Source organism: Hermetia illucens, chromosome 2 (genome assembly GCF_905115235.1).
Source record: "Hermetia illucens chromosome 2, iHerIll2.2.curated.20191125, whole genome shotgun sequence".
NCBI lineage: Eukaryota > Metazoa > Arthropoda > Insecta > Diptera > Stratiomyidae > Hermetia > Hermetia illucens.
Genome location: NC_051850.1, coordinates 36,867,952 through 36,887,153, shown reverse-complemented (window position 1 = coordinate 36,887,153; position 19,202 = coordinate 36,867,952). Strand labels below are relative to the sequence as shown.

At 42.0% G+C, this 19,202-nt stretch overlaps 2 protein-coding genes across 2 annotated transcripts in view; one reads left to right on the top strand and one right to left on the bottom strand.

The window, feature by feature from the left end:
* The window catches only part of LOC119647651 (synaptotagmin-1), a 325,595-nt gene that overhangs the window by 114,097 nt on the left and 192,296 nt on the right, over window positions 1-19,202 (top strand). The window lies entirely within an intron of this gene.
* LOC119647652 lies at window positions 8,691-10,427 on the bottom strand. The gene is made up of 2 exons (XM_038048721.1): window positions 9,490-10,427; window positions 8,691-9,435 (listed from the first exon to the last, which is right to left on the bottom strand). Exons 1-2 carry the CDS (start codon window positions 10,373-10,375, stop codon window positions 8,828-8,830), a joined length of 1,494 nt encoding a protein of 497 aa, XP_037904649.1. The 5' UTR covers window positions 10,376-10,427; the 3' UTR covers window positions 8,691-8,827.

Below are 19,202 nucleotides of genomic sequence, written 5' to 3'. Positions count from 1 at the left end.
TAATTTCTTAGATTTTGTACGCCATTAAACTTTGTTTTTAGATACATTCACACCATTTTGTCTTTTCATTACAGATTTCGTAAGTATCAACTTGGATGGAAATTGGCTGTGATGGGAATATCCTTGAGTCAACATTTGTTTTAAGGTAACGAAATATTTATCCTTAAAGACTCTTTCGAGCTTTTCAAGATCTGCTCGTTCATTACGTAATATTATAATTTAAAGGAGGTCATTTTGTGCATTTGAAATAATAGATTAGGTAAAAATTATGGTGGCTTTTATCTTTTATCTCACAAGTGTGGTATTAGCCGATTATGTTATAGCTCCCACAGTAATGGCACCAACAAAAGAGGAACAAATCTTTGTTGACTTGTGATAGAGCAATAATATATTTCAAGAATGGAAGATAAATATATGGCGTGCTGGGCTACCACCATGAACAACGTCTCGACTATCAAAGACAATGAACAATGCCTCGCGGTAATGGAGACGAAGATGTTGAATTAGATCAGTGTTGTCATAAATTATGATCACATCCGTAATGGAGACATTTGCGATCGACATGGAGTTCCTTCATAGAATAATTTTGAGAGAGTCGTTTTTGATGGTACCGACTCACTAGTTAAGACTAACCTAAAAAATCGCCTTTACTCTCAAAATTTATCTAGGAAGGTTTGTCAGTCTTGTGTCATGTCGCCAGAAATGAAAAAGTCGCTGGTTTTCTGAATTGAAGTCATCTCAACCAGCTCTTCTCTTGATGTCTCTGATGGCATTGTGAAGACAAAGGAGCATATGTAGAAGGATGCTAACTAAATCTGATTTTCTATTCCGGCACGATCGATTCTTTTAGCGGGCGGTGTTATCGATCAAGTATTTTTTTTGTAGGATGGTATTGCGCCGCTGTTCTTCTTGTAACCCGCGAAATTTATAAGCTTCCAATCGCCATCCTTAGTTGGTTGTGACAGTTGATAGGAAACCAAATGTCGGGACTCATGTACGCTGGTCTTAACGGAGAGATCTTTGGTCGGTATTGCCTCTGGGTGGCGAGCGACTGTCAATTATTGTCAACCTTCATCGATTCTTTGTAGAAGTACATACTTTCGAACTTCATATTTGTGAATTCATATTTTTCTCTTATAACGTCATCAGATTCAGTTCAATCCTTTGGTGTATAGGGCATCCATACAGTCTCTTTGTTTTATTGTTATTCCTCCATTTTTCAATTAGACTGTCATCAACGGCGCAACAACCGCTATCCGGTCTAGACCTGCCTGAATAAGGAACTCCAGACATCCCGGATTTGCGCCGAGGTCCACTAATTCTATATCCCTAAAAGCTGTTTGGCGTCCTGGTCTACGCCATCGCTCCATCTTAGGCAGGGTCTGCCTCGTCTTCTTTTTCTACCATAGATATTGCCCCAAGACTGTGCTTCAGTTTTATTAACATCACAATTGTGTAATTGATAAGCTCACAGCGGCGAGACAAACATGAACGCGAGACTGAAAGGCTGACGCTCGACTCCCTCAACCATTGCCCCGCCAAAGCAACCATCAGAATAAACCTCACCGTAGCACACTGTAGCATGAATTTCTCCTCTTCCCCTTAGTGAGTTCTCGCGACACACAAAATGGTCTTGTGCAAATGAAGGGATGGGTGACACTAGATAGTAAAGATGAATACGTCAGTGATGATTTGATATTGAAAGTTTTTCAAAAGATTCTTCCACTTTCCGGTCATTTTAATTTATAGCTGAAATCCGAAAGACGTGAGGTGGATGTGAGGGTCAAATCCTCGAAAACATTGAGCAAGTCGGGATACCGGAAGCTAGGTGGATCGGGTATAAAGGTTTTGTGTTCATTTTATGTGCACTGCATGTAAAGGGACACACGGACAACATTTTCTCACCAAATTTCGTGACAACCCATTCAGCATTCCATTTGTGAATTTGTCTAGAATGGTTAAGGGTGGCATGATAGTCTGTACATTATCGCCGGTTAGTTAGAGGGCAGAAGGGACTGTAGCATTGACTGTTGAAAGGTCAGCACATTTCTTGAAAGACTGTACGTTCAAATGCAGCGTGGGCCCGATGAAGTCTCTGGTGTTACTTCGCACGTTCGTTGAGCTGCTAGTGGACCCGTTGTAATGTACTGCTTGATCCACCGCCTTCGATGCCCTGGATGGGACGGTAATGCGAATGTGCTCTCGATGAAGTTCGTGGTATTTTTCCATAGAGGAGAAAGTGAAGAAGCTTAGGCCATCGTACCTAACCATAACTGCATAAGAGCAGAAATTGCTATCAATGATTTGTACGCTTCGCAAGTACCTTTTCCAACTATGTGATAATGCTTTTTGAGTGGGTTTCGTTGCGAATGTTGGCGGAAATGTTGAAATATCAACGTCCGTATCGATGAGCAAGATTACCTCCGCTTTTTTGTCCGATAGAAGCAGACGGCTTTTCCTGCAAAGCTACCGAAACAGTTCCGTCTGGGACGATTTGTACTGATTCAGCGGCGATACTTAGAGTGCCGCAAATTTCCGCAATTCAATCGACGGCTTCTGCAAACTTGACGAACTCAGACTATCGAAAATTGGAATAATGCATCGAACATATTCTGAAAGTTCCTCCATGAAGAGTATCTTCAAAATGGGGATACTCCGGTAGTGCGAGGAATACATAAGAACTGGCACAATCATAGTCTTGCACAGTAAGGGCTTTGACTTTGAGGTTTTGTAAGCTGTAATAGGCTCTGTTGCCTTCATTGATGTGCAGCCCAAGATCCCGCGCCCCCTGCTCGATCTGGATGAAGGCAGCTTATACGTCTCGGGTCGTTCTTCCCATAATGTCGATATCATCAGCATATGCCAACATGCCTCGCATTCACCTCAGCATCATGGATCACTTTCTCCAGGGCCAGGTTAAAGAGGCCTCTCTTTGTCTTGGACCGTTGTTGATGTTCAATTGTCTGAAAAGTGATCCTGCTGCTTTTATCTGGCCTCGCACATGAGCCTGGGTCAGCCTAGTTGGCCTTATCGATTTCGTCGGGATGTAGAATTCTCTGATGGCAAAGTACGATTTTACACTGGCTATGCTATCATAGGCGGCTTTAAAGTTGATGAAAAGATGACACAACTGATGGCCATATTTCAACAGTTTTTCCATCGCTTGCCGCAGAGAGAAAATCTGATCTGCTCCTGACTTTTTTGTGGGGCTATCCGGCCTAGCAAGATGACGGAGAATATCTTATAGATGGTACTCAGCAACGTCACACCTCTAAAATTGCTGCACTGCGTCATATTTCCCTTTTTATGTATGGGTCAGATAATGCCGCGTTCTCAGTTGCCAGGCATTGATTCGTTGTCCCACACCTTCGGCATAAGTTAATGAACCGCTCGGTGTAATTGGTCGCCTCCATATTTAACCAATTCCGCTCCTAGGAACTTATGATTTTTAAGCCGATGGTTTCCACGGACTGTTTCTCCTATGCTTGATGGTGGCCTTAAACTCGTCCATGTTTTGGTTATTCAGCGGTCGATCAAAATATTCAACTTGTTAAGTGGTGAAATCGAAATGTGTAAAAAGCTAAAACTGAGACAAAATATGAGCTTTATGTCTCTCACTTATTTCGTATTCGGAATGTGCAATGAGAGTTAAAGTGTCACCGACTCATTGATTATCAATGCGCAATCGGATGAAAACTATATAATTACATAATTGTCTTGGAAGAGGTTTAGTTAAACGTGTAGGACGAGCATGGTAACACGCAATTAGTAGACGTACTAACTTGTTGCCATAGCTTGCAATCCTACACAAATGAGAAAATCAGGAATGGATCTTGACGGAGATCTTCCAATAATACATGTGTGTGGTGAATATGTGTGTGTGAAAACAGGTTTAGCTTGAAACCCTTCCACTTGTCCAGTTTTACGCTTTAAGATAAGAAAGGATCTCAATCGGAGATACGCCGTGAAAGAGTTGAATAGAAGAAGATATAGAAGAGTGTAGATCTTGAGAAATAAAGACAAAGTGACGGAATTATTTTGTGTTTCTTTTTATAATTGTGCGTTTAAGTACTTTACACAACTCATCGGTCCAATATGCCCATTCCGTCGAAAATCAGATTTCTCTTTTGCATCGAAGTGTATAGGGCTTCATCTTGCTGACTTGCAGTCGCTCGCTGTACTTCTCGAGTTCACAGACCTGTTGGTTCTCCCAGGCTTCCCAGCTGGGGACCACATATATTTGTGGATCACTTTCCGCGCAATCCGGTACTTCCAACAACCATTTCATGCGATACTGCCAACTGAATTTTCCGCAGTTCGTTGTCATTGGTGTCCTTACGTAAGCTATGTTACTCTTGCTACTTGGCTGTTACAATCTTGAAATATGATTTTGATATCATACTTTGGCCAGGCTTCGAAGGTCCGCTCAACTGTGGGCTTCATTTTTTGGCTGACTAAGAAACCTACTCTGACACATGGTTTACTGATGGCCGCTATAATATATGGTGTAGTGGCTCTACTCCAGGAAACCGGCTCCTGTCCAGCGCATCTATTGCAAAGCTGTTACATCAGCTTTATATTGGGACAGGGTATCGGCTAGCTGCTGAGTCGCATTTGGTCTGTACAGGGAGCGCACGTTCTATGAGAAAATGCGCAAATCGTTATTCCGTTTTCGTTGCCTAGTTCGTCGTTGTAAAGTCCATCCTGTCCGAGGCTCCTTCTCTGGCTTCGTAAAAGGTTGTTTTCCATGTAGGGTTGTTAGCCCTGCCCAACCGCTAACCTGGAGGATCAGTTGGTGCAATTTGTCCCGTTTTTGGGCACGGGAGACTCGGCTTCATCATCACTTCCAGCGATCAGCACGTAGAAGTGGAGATTGAATTTGGTAGTAAAACTATTGGTGTTGGTTTAGCAGACGTTTCCCCCATCGTTCCGCCCTTTTCACCCCCCAAAAGATTACGGCTGTAGGCCTGTCTGAAGTGCCCTGGTGAAGAATGTGCATGATATTTTGACAGATAAAAAGATACTTTCAACTATAACACTAAATTTTCCGTTTTCCAAAATTAACATTATTCATCAATGTCCCTAAATTTAATATTTTTCAATAATTTTCCCATTTCTTCTAAAAATAACCCTGGGTAACTCGTTAGAGATACATATGTCAAACTTTGCTTCTCTCATATTTGAATAGTGCTAGTTCGAATTCCTTTCATCTTTTGCACGTGATGACTTTCATGACTTCATTTGAAGAGAAGTGTATAGCTAGCACCTTCTATTCAAACAGGTTACAATGAACGATTCTGAGAAAAGGTCTTTCACGAATTCCGTAACAGTTTCTAACATATTTCAAGGGAGGTGTATCTTCTATATTTATAGGAAGCTGTTAAATTAGGGAGCTAGGATTAATTCGATAAGTAATTAGTCATGTTTTTATCTTTGCTCGGTTTTAACACTTTGTTTTCTTTCTTAGTGTGTAGGACGTTAAGTAATTACCACCATTATCCACACGAAGGACGTGCCCTGTTGAATGAATGAAGGTTTGCCTGTTTGCAATGTTAAAATCAGTAATCAGTCTTCGACGAGGCGTTTTTCAAAAGCTTTTCAAAAAAGTGGTATTGGTATTGAAGCTTCTAAATTTCAGTACGGAACATTTGCGCTTCTATTTAAAAGTAATCACTGTAATTTCCTACACTTTGTGCGTCATTGAATTATAGATTTATACGATTCTGCTCTTCCATCGAGGATTTCTTAAGTATCAACTGGAATGGAAAATTGGCTGTAATGGGAATATCCTTGAGTCAACATTTATTTGAAAATTACGAAGTATTTGCCCTTAAGGCTTTTCTCTATCTTTCTAGGCTTCATAAACTGCTCATTTACGGGGATGAAATTTTCTATATTTTTATTCATAGGGCCTCATTTTCCTTTTTTGAATGTTGTAGACTTCGCGAAAATTAAGCTACATTCAATTTGCGTCTTTTAGATCCTCAATCCCGGCCGAGAGACATCTAAGTGTTCCAAGAAGCACGACAAAGATATCATTCAGAAACATAAAATATAGCAAACTTTAAAAGGTGGCCGAAAGGGTGAAACCTTTCACGTCAGGATCCTAATATTTTTTTTACCTTATACCAACAGCAGTGGTTATTGGAAGTACCTTGTTTGCATGGAAAGCGGTCCATAAACAAATGTGGGCCTCTCCAAACGCGACCACTTTCAACCAAAATGACCACGTGTTGATCGAGCGCCGCAACCTCTCAGCCTTGATGAATGTCAGAATATATAGGGGTGCTAATGTAGACTTGGATCACTATCTCGTTTGCATGGTGCTCCGAGCTCGAATAACAACACTACCCAGAATCCGTTCTGACAATCAGATGAGAGTTAACACTGAAGCCATCCACAACACAGTCCTCCGCAACATCGACTAGAGGGAAGTGAATGCCGCAATAACCGCAGTCAACAGAGATCCTGGAGATGAAGCACACCTGGGAGAACCAACAGGTCTGTGAACTCGAAAAGTACAGGGAGCAACCGCACCAGGCGCGCAAGTCTAACCAACAAGTCAGCAGGATGAAGCCTTATACACCTCGATGCTCATCCTGCCTAGATAAAGAGGGAAATCTGATTTCCGACAGAATGGGCATATTGGAGCGATGGGTCGAGTACTTTGATGAACTACTGAACGACCAAAACATCAGTGAGTTTGAGGTCCAGCCAACTGGAGACGACGGACAAATACTGTCAACTTATAAATCAAATTATAACTCGGCAGGAGCTGATGGAATTACAGCCGAATTAGTTAAATATGGAATTATCTGATCTCTGGTTGGCGTGTCATCGAGCCAGACGAGAAACCTGACGTTAGCTATATCGAAGCAAGAGAGATCGCCTCGAAGCACTCTGCACAAAGGTGGATGTAGGCCCATGGGAAGGTGTCTACAAGGTTGTATTGGGGAAATTCAAAGGTCAGGTAGCTCAGCAAGTTACATGTCCCGACCTCCTACTGCAAATTGTTCAGGGTTTGTTTCCTCAGGAGAGTTCGAGCGGTTACAGTCTGCAAACACCTTTAGATATGGTTGCGGTAACCCCAGTAACGACGAAATGAGTTCTGCACATTTACAGTAGTCTGGGAGACAACAAAGCACCGGAGCTCGATAATGTACCAAACAAAGCGTATAAGCTGACTGTTAAGTTGAAGTCAGAGATATTTGCAGAGTTTTTTGAAGCATGCTTGATGGATGGGATCTTCCCGGCGACATGGAAAAGGCAAGGGCTAGTGTTGTTGCCTAAACCTGGTACGCTTCCTAGTGAATCACGTTCCTACAGACTATTGAACACTATGAGGAATATGTTGGAACGAACAATCTACAGCAGATTGCTCCTGACTGTAAAGAGTCAGACCGACAGTTCAGTTACCGATCAACCATTGACGCGGTCAAAGTGGTTACTGGTTTAGCTGAAAATGCGTCGCATGGAAGTGGAGTATTGTACAGCGATAACCTTTGACGTGTAGGATACGTTCAACTTGGCTAGTTGGAACTTTATAAGGACGTCTTTGGCGATTGGTGTACCCAGTTACTTATCTGCGCTAGTCGTTGGTACGTCACAGTGATGATTGTTGTTGGAAAACATTTGGGGGTTATGGAATTGCATTCATCCGAAGCAATCACTATGTATTATAAAGGTGGAGCTGAAAGATGCACGTTTTGCACTCGTTGAGGACAAAACAGAGGCGGCGCTTATTACGAAGCGGCATAAGGAACCCACTGATCGTATCAGAATGGAGAAGGATATATCTCTTCAAATTCAACAATTAAATACCTTGAAATTATGATGGATACTAGGCTGATTTGCTAGGAACTTTTACAACATGTTTGTATCAAGACGTGCAATGTTAACATGGCGCTGGCAAGGATCATGCCAAGTGTTCGGGGCCGGCGATACACTCGCAGGCTACTTATAGGTAGAATCGTGAATTCTATATTGATTTACGCAGTGCCAATTTGAACAGCTGCTTTCCTCATCACATCCAGAGCTCAAAGGCTGAGTTAAAGCAAAAGGAGTAGCCGGCATGATGCCGATCGACATTTTGGCTGATGAGAAGACGCGCATCTACGATGGACTCGATTCGCCGAAAGGGAGGAATCGTCAAGCAAGTGGCAACAAAGGCGGTAACGGGCGGAAAATGGTCGATGGATACACAGGTTGATTCCCAACATGCAGGCATGCTAAAATAAATTACGACCTCATGCAATTTCTCATGGCCAGACATGACGGAAAGGTTTAAACTGGATAGCTGGAGTATCTTTTCTTGCATTGTCCTAGATTCGCAGAAAAAAGTCAGAGTCTAGAGTGGCATTGGAAAAAATAGTAGCATCAGAAAGTCTAATTGGGAAAGTGCCACGAGAACTGGACGGACACCAAGAGAACGATGTAAATGAAATAAATCGAAATTGTTTCAGGCTTTATGAGTCAATACGCCAACCCTCTCACCCCTAGCGATTTCGGCAGAGAGGCATCATTTGAGTTAAGCGATTACACTCATCTACCAGCATTGCTAATATGGATTAGGGTCAGAGAAGACGTACGTGAGTCCATGTAGAAGATCCAAAAACAGAGAAAGAGAAGAAAGAAAATTGGGTAAACCTAAATATCGTCAGAGGTATTGTATGGTTTCAAAGAATATAAAATTAAGATTCAAACAAATTTATTATATTTTTTGGTAAAATCTAATTTAGTTTACATAAATTTCTGTTCTTAAAAAGATATTACAGATTCTCACAGGGAGTTTTTACTTGGTACAGACATAATGGTTTGCTATCGATTTTTATTCCCAATCGCCTGATAAATCTGGATATTCATACTCATAGTCGAGAAGCGAGTAATCCAGTGTATCCTTGGCAGTCGCTTGGCCAAGTTGGTCAATATTTCCAGTTTCCTCAACTCGCAGGGATCCTTCCTTATAACTGATCCCCGAATTCCCTGAAGAATGGTTATTTGACATTGACGAAACATGAACAACGTCTACATCATGAAGTTGGGTGGAGAGCTTTGGTGTTTCTATTTTCTGCTGCAAACCAATGTTATCACCGCCTACTTTAATCGAGTAATCCAGTGTATCCTTGGCAGTCGCTTGGCCAAGTTGTTCAATATTTACAATTTCCTCAACTCGCAGGGAACCGTCTACATAACTGATCCCCGAACTCCCTGGAGAATGGATAACTGACGTCGACGAAGCATGGACAATGGTTACATCATTAAGTTGGGTGGAAAGCTTCGGATAACACGCTTCTATTTTCATCTGCGCCTCACTGCCCACCTTGTTCAGTTTGTTTACAGAATTTTGCCGTTGTTCTTTGTCAGCTGGCACTTCTGATTGTCCGATACTCAACTGGTTGTTTGTTGGTGCCATTTGCTTAACGACTGCATTATCAGGTACTTTCGATTTCCCTTCAATACGTACCTTGGCTTGTTCGACTGCATTATCAGGTACTTTCGATTTCCCTTCAATACGTACCTTGGCTTGTTCTCGCACTCCTACAATTGAAACGGAAGCTTTTATACTCTCCATTGACGACATTAGACCCTTAATCATATTAAGTTTTCCTTCACGGGCTGGATCATTTGGCCCACACTTTGCGATAATATCCTTTAAAACTTTTAGTTGTTTGGAGTATTGTTCGAGTAGCTCCTGCTTTCGTTTCTGCAAATCATCTACTTTGGTTTCCTCCTTCCGAATAAATTTATGCTTTGCCATATCTACAGGTGGCATTTTATAGGTTCCTCTTCGATGGGTAGTACAAGGTACGGTGGCCGAATTAGGAGCCTTGAACGACCATGAGCCATTTGTAAAACCCATGTTGGTACTCCGTTGAGCAGCGCTCGCCTCAGCATGGTTAGAGAATGTTACAGTCGCAGCTCCTGGATCGCCCAGATAACAAACCTTAATATCCATAAGTCTCCCGTACTCAGAAAAATGACTGTCTAATTGTCCGATCGTATTCATCCACTTCGGTATCCCACGAAGTTCAACAGTGCAGCCGTTTCGAAGCATAACTTGAGGGACCGCACTGCTGCCAGTTGAAATTGACAAATATTTACTTCTTTTAGGAAGAGTATCGTTTCCAGTATTCGCTGGCTCATAGCTGCATTTTAGCCCGTTCCCAGGGATGTTTGCTGAAGCATTTACCGCTGGTTTGGACAGGTAGGATGGTTTGGTATAGGACAATGTCCGGTTGGTTCGGTTAGTTGATCTCGTAAAATTGCTAGTTTCGTATGTCGCCGATGCGTCGTTATAAACTCGTCGTGCTGGTTTTCCAAAAGTAATACCACCATTCCTTGGCTGAACACTAGATTTTTCATTTGAAGAAAACATTTTGGTTTTTGAGCGGTTGATAGAATCTTGTAAAAGTATACTAGATGTTTCAAGTTCGAAAACGCTTTTGAATGTTGGAAAAACCAAATTCCTTGTCTTTATATATGATTTTTCTCAGATGCTAATTAGAAAAGCTTCCCTTAAGTAATTTAATTATCCGGTTAAATGTTTGGAAAGTTTCTGAAGGAATTCTAATTTTAAGTAGCCTAATTACTCTGGCTGAACTAGTGGGACTTAATTACATCTCATTAACCTCTTGAAAATTTCCGGATGGCTTATGAAAAAGTCTTTCCTGAAAGATTGTACTTTTTTGATGTTATTTTTCTTCATTCAGAAACGATCTTCTAGGAAGAAGACCGGCTCACGAATCACCAATCGTTTTTTGCGTTACTTTTTCCAGGACCAGGTTGATCAAGTTTGGGACCAACCAATCACTTGATTAGTGGCTGATTTTCATTTTACTGAAACTGTCCATTTTCTTCGAAATCGTAAAGATCATCCCCTTTTTCCACTCTCCGGAAAAGATCTGAGATTTCCAGCATTTAGGAATGCACTATGACAAAAAAAGTCTGTCGATGGACTGGTTTAGAAATGGAGAATGTTGAATAAGAGATCTTTCTCAGTGCATACTTTTCAATTCCCATCTTGTCGTAGATGCTTCCAAATTATTCAGCAATTCTAGAAGGATCGATTGGAGGGGAAGTTGTAGGAACTAAACAGCAATCTTACCCAAAATTGCGCGGCTTCAGAGAAGGCAATGTAGATAGCATTTAGAATATCATACTCAGAAAAATGTAGCGAAAATACACTACTACCGTAGTGAAAGGAAGAACTGTCTAATTTGAGGAAGATGACTAGAGACTTCTTTAATATTTGCAGCCAACATAAATTTCAATGCAGCGGCCAAGTGATTCACATCAGGAGCCAAATCTTGCTTGAAACCTTTGCGGAATTAGACATTGTACTGGCCGACGTTAGATGCATACTTACCTTCCAAGGTAGATTGTTACGCCGAATGGTTTACCCAACATAGCTTAGTTTGTCGATTGAGTGAATTCTACACCTATATTGACCACCGCCTCCCTTCATGGTCGAAATAGTCGAGGTAACAACGCACGGCGCAATGTAAGTAAGAAAATTCAGAATTGTTTACTGGTGTACTGGGACTTTTGGAGAAGAGACATTCCTGGTACTGCGCCTTGAAGGGAACGGTCAGGGGCAAAATGGATCATTTGTGTCAGCGTGTATGAGATGTGTTGCGCTTAATGTTGCGACAAACTTGCAGCAAATCAAATTATTGTTGGAGCTGAAAAATCTCAATATTGAGATCGTGACAAGCCGGAGCACTAGGAGTTTGAGGGGGGATATCTGGAGTTTCGAACTTGCCTCCAGAAGGCCTTGCGGAAAAGTGAACCCGATTGACACAGGTAGCTATGCCCCGAAGCAAGTTATGTGTGCAAAAATCATCCTGAGTGATGTGCCCGTGGCTCCTGTTGAAAAAGATTATAACCTCTTTTTAGACCTCAGTCGAAGATTCAAGAGGATGTCTCCTTAACCATGGAACCTCAATTGTAGATTCAAGAGGATGTCTCCTTAATCCTGGAGTTACAGAGGAGGAACTACGTGGCAAACGCGGGGATAACAAAATTTAGGAACTGAACAGAATTTCGATCAAAGCAAGCCTAACTCTTGTCTAGTAGAGGGGCTATTTTTCAGATATTGGAAGGGGCACCGAATGGTTTTGTTATCGAAACCCCAGAGTTAGTATGGCCTTCATCGAGCTTATTCTTAGGGATTTGGGTCTCCCCATTTACGTGGCTTGATTAGTCGAGATTTAAGAGGCTTTTCTGGTACGAGGCGAATGATAGACTGAAAGAATACATTCTGACAATAGGTGTTTCTCAAGGCTTTATAATGGGACCTCTGCTGCTCTGCGTTAGTATCGAATAATATAATCGATACGAAGCTTCGGTCCGAATGTTCGGACTATCCGTGAGAAAAAATTGCAAAAGTTAATCTATCTCTAGCAGGACGGTTCGTTCCTGAGGAGGGAAAGTTCGGCATACGGGACAATCGGATAGAATCAGCAGAGTCAGTGTCCGCTGTCATAAGAATTTCTTCTTGATTTTCCAATATATGAAGACCACTATCTCTACTAAAAAACGAGCTGCATAATGATCGTACCAACCTTGGTATAGTTCCGAAAAAGTCACTGTCGCGGTATAAGTAATAACTGGACTGAAGATATAGAGAATGAATTACCACGATGGTTGTAGAAAATTTTTGCATCGTTTCGATTTGGACGAGCATCTAGACTTTCAAATGTACCCCACATTCGAGGACTCGGAACACATTATGTTCTGCTATCCAAACTCCGATCACAATCTCATCGGGAAGATGCTGAGGTCAGTAGCGGTACTAGTAGCTACTCCGAAAAGCATGATTAACGTTGTGCTGCTCCGTTTTGATGCGAACAATTTCTAGGGTCGTGACCACTATGGGATGGTAACGGGAGAGGACGGGATTCAGCTTACTTAGATTTTCAGAACCTCGTTGAAACCCTAAAGAATTGCTTACTAAATCTAGCTAGAGATGGGCAACACAGAAGGAAGTGCCCGAGGCTTCCTCGCTAATATCCCCAACTTCCACAATGGAAATTATAGTGTACGATGAATAGGGGGCATGGTTCTCTACTGTTCAGTGATCGGGTTTTCCTGTAGGAGAACCAAGCAGCATCTGTAGGAGAGCCAAGCAGCATCTGTCTGTGTAAGTAGACTCCACTCCTTCATAATCCCTCCGCTCATTCGTTTCTGGGTTCATATTACATTTAACCGAAAGCATGTCGCCTGGATTATTCACCGTGTCTTTGAGCTGGAGATATATCCACTGAGCACAAAGCCATGATGGAGGGTTGAGTGTCTGTCAGAATGACTATGTTTTGCTTGGGGTTTGACTCGTCGTATTCTACAAGAGTGGTTACACAGTTCGTATCAGCGAAAAATCCCGGACCGATTTCACAGATTATATTTGATTGGCCGGTAAAGAATATGTGTCGTTATCTCGTAACACATCGCCGCACTGTACCCTGGCTGGAAACCCTAAAGCAAAACCCGGTTTGTATTTAGTGTATTCCATCAAGAATACCTAGAATTTCTGTGGAATTTGATCTAGAATATTATTATGGCCGTAGAGCTTCGCTGCCCAACACCTAGTCTGACTGAGTCTGATAGTGCTGCACTATACGGTGTATTCAAAGTGGAAATGCAAGATGAGGAATTGTGGGAGTACATTGCAGGCATCCACCTGGCAGGGTTACGGAGTCCCAGTAGCACCAGGGGCCATCAATGGACTTAGGTCCAACCAGGTGAATTCTAAACTGGTTTGGGAATGTCTTGAGAGGCTGTCCGGATCGGTCAATAAGGTCTTGATGCTCTGTGTCCCAGGCCATGTTGGGATTGAAGGCAATGAGGTAGCGGACGTACTAGCCATGGCGGCAGTAGGGACGCCTCTACACCGGCCAGACCCATTCTGTGAAATCCGAAACGGATTCATGGATATGACATTAAAAAATAAAGACGTACGCTTATGAGAAATATACTGGGCGGATCTACCAGGAATGGAGCAGTCCAGGGTGCTTATTGGGGGATACGAAAAAAAGCGCACAAAGGACTGTTTAAACTTGACTAATAAAAACCTCCGAATCATAGTGGAAATTCTCACTGGTCATCGCCGGTTAAACTAAAGCATAAGGAATGTTGGGATATCTACAGACCCTGCCTGCAGGTTCTATGTGGAGTGCGTTGAGACCTCTATACACGTTCCCAGACAGTGTCCGGCAGTTGTGCAAAGTAGGTCGAGGTACCTGGGAGGAAACTTAATACCAGATGTAAAGTTCCTAACGGTTATAGGCTTGCCTGAATACTATAGTTATACAATAGTTTTTAAGGACATAGTGCGACTTCCCCTTAACAGAATAGTAATAATAAGGGTCCAATATCACATTCGAGGAAAGTGTCGTATTTAGCCGGACGAGGTAGAATTCAGGATTTAGGTATTCATGTTGTGGAACGTTGATGTATGTTGCTTGTGGTCGAATGATCGCTCAATCGAGCTAATTACCTCATGCGATTTCCGCAGCTTTGCTTCTGAAGTAGGTGGTCCTTAAACAAACGTCCAGGATGCACTCTAGGATCTTCAGCACGAAAGAGGTAAGGCTGTTTGGTGAAATTTCTTCGCAGACTCATGGTCGCACCCGCCCGCTTTCGTTATAAAAACCACTCGCGGCTGCAGTACATATCCGAATGAAATGCAATTTCGGTAAATCGCTACAAGCTACGGCGCAACGTTTCTTACTGTCTTTTGCGTATGCCAGCTGAGCCCGGAGGTTTTTATGCAGCTGTTTATAGCCACTTAGATTCCATAGTTGTTACTGGTTCTCCCAAACTTGCTGGTGCTCTCAATGTCCTGACAAAGCCACGACCGCTTCCTAACAGTTTTGATGGCCGACTTGTATTTCTTCTGGCGTTCGTTGGCTGCTTGCAGCAGATGCTGTAGACCTTTTTGGGCAGCTTCATGAGATTGGATAAATCTTCATTTCAATAGGGTTTTGAATGCCTTCTCCAGAGGTTTGCACGAAATAATAGTGCTCAATGTTTCCGCTAAGATATAGGCGGGGAGAAGAGGGAGGGAGTGGTTTAGGTGTTCGTGAATCCGCTACACGTTGGAGCCTGGGGCAATAACATTTTTCTGAGATTTTATCTTTATCCTTTAAAAAATGCCGGAAAGCTTTTAATAACTAACAAACCTGGCATTTCCGAAAGCACCCATATCATGACTGACTAGCTTAAGCTTGAATTAGGCAACGCGGATTAGCAAAACCGGAGCTCAAGGAAATTTCTAGTTACAGAAAGGAGGGTTCATATCTTTTGTCAACTTGTGCTTACTGGTGGTGGTGTTAACTCCCTTGTCACTTTATAACTTTCATGATTCTGGAAGTCAAACTAGGCAGTATACTTCCTACTTACAGAGGCGCTGAGGTCAGCTGATGGATAAATCGCTCTAATTCCAATTTTGTTTTCCTGTGGCAGTTTGAGCGAGCAAATATCTTCAAAGTTCCAAGATCTTCTGAAATTTTAAAAGAGATATTTCCATGATTGTACGAAATATATACAGATACTAACTTGGTTAGAGGTGACACCGATTGGAAATGGAAATTGTCAGCACGGTAGACTAGTATTTTCGAGAGTTGAAGTACTTCATTGAGTTGATAACCTTCTTCCCTCTCCTGAGGTTCAGAATAATCTGGTCCTATTCAATGGAAAATGTCTGCCTTTTTGACTTTTCCTTAACTTTAGAAGTTAACTTTACATTGAAAGATTTTTACTTGTTGTTTGCAGTGCTCCATGGGTTTCGAAATTTCGCTACGAATTTCTTGGAAAAGTGGAAAGATTTCCCTTAAGTTAATGTGGGAATATAGTAGCTTGGCTCGTAACTTATTAATCCCATCAGTAGCTTCCAGCTAACTTGGTTGATTTTTCGAAAATTTTCCAAACTTTCCATGACTTTAAATTTATTCTTTTGAAATTTTTCACACACACTTTGGTATTAGTTCATATCCAAATATGATATAACCATCCCATGTGCCACATAATTACACATAAATTAGGAGAGTCCTTGGTGCTGTAAAGTTGCTCGGTCCCCTCCCTTAATGCCTATCAACTCCAAGAAACGACCAACAAGTTTCGAAAATCATTAGCTTTATTCCAGACAGACTCTTTCAATTTTCTCATGAATTCACTAGCTTCCTGGCCACATCTCCCTAGGGTGTCATCAGTTTTTTTCACGTTGCCGTCGCTCCTCAATTTCGAGCCCGTGCTATCAAACTGTTTTCTCCAGTCTTGACAAATCCCCTCCCGGCACGAATATCGTCCTCTTCGTCTTAGCTCTTCCTTCCACCGGAACTCGAGTGAATTTCCTTTCTAGGACTGAAATTCGAAAAAAAGTTTGGTCTCGTTATGAAGGCTGCTACTGTAGGTAATTTCAATAAATTCGTTGTACACGAGTTTCAAATCACATTGCCCTGGAGGATTCCTGGCCAGTCCTTCTGCATTCGAAAGTCTTTGATCGATTACGTAAATATCTTGTCATGGCGAGCAACTCGATAAAAAAGGCAAAGAAATGGAAATGATTTGAGGCTAGTCAGCAATGGCTTTGTTATTGAAAGGACACCGAAATGGGAGTCAGAAAAGTTTGTTGCGAAACGAGCGAATGATAACGACGGGACGAATTCACACACGCAGGATATAATATGTTAGTGGGCGATTGGATGAATTCGAGAGGAATGCTAACGATTATGTCCTATCTGTTGCCTAACAATTCTCCAATCGTATGTCGAATACTTTTTCTCGGTTTCATTTTCAGCCCCGAAATCGAGGAAAAGTTTCGGGGCTGAAAATGAGAAGGCTGAGAGTGGGTGGGGATGATGAAAGGAATCAACGACGAAATTACCTATGTGAGCGAATGATTAGGCGGTTAATCAGCAGAGAAAGTATCGGGCATGTGGTCAGAATCATAAAGGATATTATTACCAGAGAAAATGAGGTTGTAATTGAATTATTCGAGGTACATGTTGTAATAAATATTTATCACGTGAATATTAGTTTGGAAGATTACACTCAAATTATTTTATCATGAATTTTGCGAATTCGGGTTGGAGTCTAGAAGATAATTTATGTTTTGGGCAAGTTTATGCCGTTATTGATTAGACTTTGGTCCTGATATCCTCCGGGTAAAATCCTTTTCGAAGCTCTATTAAAGTGGAATAAACATCTATACATGGATCCAGTTACGCTTCTTAGACTCTGTGGGCAAAGTGTCATTAATATTCACCCCAGGTCAGATACTAATTGCAGATTCAATTCTCTTGTTCGCCCCCGCATTCTGCTTCTTACACCCCATTCCCTTATTCATTCATTTCACAAACACTAGGTAATAATAATCATTTGTGGAAGGAAGAAAATTAATCTCAATTGACTAAATCCTCTCTAAGAAATCCTTAAAGGAAACACAATGAAAAAAAAATCCCGGAAAATAGAAGGTTGGAATTGTGAATCACCTCACTTCCTTTTCGATGCAAATTTCATACCTGAATTCTGAGTTTTCCTTACCAGTCCCCCGACAGGTCCGCGTCTACTGGAGTAATGGTTACCAATCAGCTTTTCTCCCACTCTAGTGTCCTTTCAGCTTTACCTGAAGAGAGTGGCTTCTCAAGGTGTTTCAATGATAAATTTCTTGTGAGTTTTCTTCATGTTTTGGAGGTCTTCGGTAAAGGGGAAGCTTTAGAAAATCATATTTTCCTTACCCTGTCTCAATGGGTGACCATTCACGACTCATTGGAAATGTTGGTATGTTTGATTCAGATGAAGCCTTAGCACCTACGATGTCTAGTTAGAATGTTACTAAGTTATCAAACCCTTTTTCAAAATCGGCATATAAAAACCGAATTACGGTGCATTGGCGAAGGTGGTTGATCGTCAGCCTCTCGATTTTCGTGCCACGGATCCAAATATTAGCTCTGCTCCTCTTGACTACACAGATGGGACAGGTGACAATAAAATCGAAAGTGGTATAGGAGAACCTAATGAGGAGGGAAGAAAATGTAGGACAGAGGGATCTTTTGCGTTCCCCCAAATGCGTGTGAGAAAATTGACACGGAACACAGTTTTGACCTGAAACGGCCACCGCCAACCCTGTTGGGAACTCGGATTGCTAAGTTATCTATATTTATCAAAGGAAAATAAAACATGCACTAAGCAATTGAAAACATGATGGCAATAATCTGTGTGAAGGTGTGTCTTTGAGATAGGAGAGAGGCGAAGCCTCTGAGCACTCAGATCCTAGTGGCCCTTTGTACTCGACTCCCCCGTCTAACGGAAAATCTCGGATTCGTTTATGTCTTCTTTTTCTTCAGCCTTTGCCCCGTTCTCAAGCGGGGTCGACTCATCGTGATCGGTTTCGCCATTTGGCTCTATCGAATGCCTGATCTGGATGCAATTACGAGGCTTTTCAATCCCCATCCAGTATACTAAGCCACCGTTGTTTCGGGCCGCCTTTTGGTCGTTTACCATTGACCTCGATGTTCACAAGCGAATTCTTGTTAGCGCGAATTACTTGACCATACCTTGGAAGACGCTTCTCTCGCAGTTTTCCCACGATCGGTGCAATCCCATATCGATCGCGGATATTCTCATTTCGGATGTGATCAAAAGCTGTCACGCCACTAGTCCAACGCAACATTTTCGTCTGCGTTACCGCAAGACGCCGTTGAATGTCTTTTGTAGTCGGCCAACACTTAGAACTATAGGCAACGACAGGAGGAACGGCATTGTGGTAAATTTTTGGTTTGAGACGCTCTTTGATACATCGATCACAAAGAACACCAGTTGTGTTACACTTCGAACTTTACTTTCCGGATCGTGATAAAACAATTGAACTCAACGCACGAGTTCTTCTGGCACTAAGTGCGGTCGTAGAGCATACCAAATGAGTTCATGTGGCACACTGTCCGACGCTTTCTCCAGATCCAGAAATGCAATGTAATGAGGACGATGCATCTCACAGTGCTTCGCAGTTCTTGACAAATTCGGCTTGATTCACGGTTATTTAAACGATTTCGCGAATACGGTTGTCATGAATGCGATGAAAAATCTTCATGGTATGGGGGAAGTAATTTGAACAATCTGTTGGACTATCTTTCTTTTTTATACCGAAACTATGGTACTTTCTTGCCAGTCGGATGATATTCTGTTTTCCTAAATAACCCGATTAA

Excerpts from the sequence above, each read along its gene's own strand:
- LOC119647652 (XM_038048721.1), bottom strand. The coding sequence starts at position 10,375 with ATGTTTTCTTCAAATGAAAAATCTAGTGTTCAGCCAAGGAATGGTGGT. Across the intron at positions 9,436-9,489 it reads TGAAGGGAAATCGAAAGTAC|CTGATAATGCAGTCGTTAAG; the intron begins CTGATAATGCAG and ends AATCGAAAGTAC.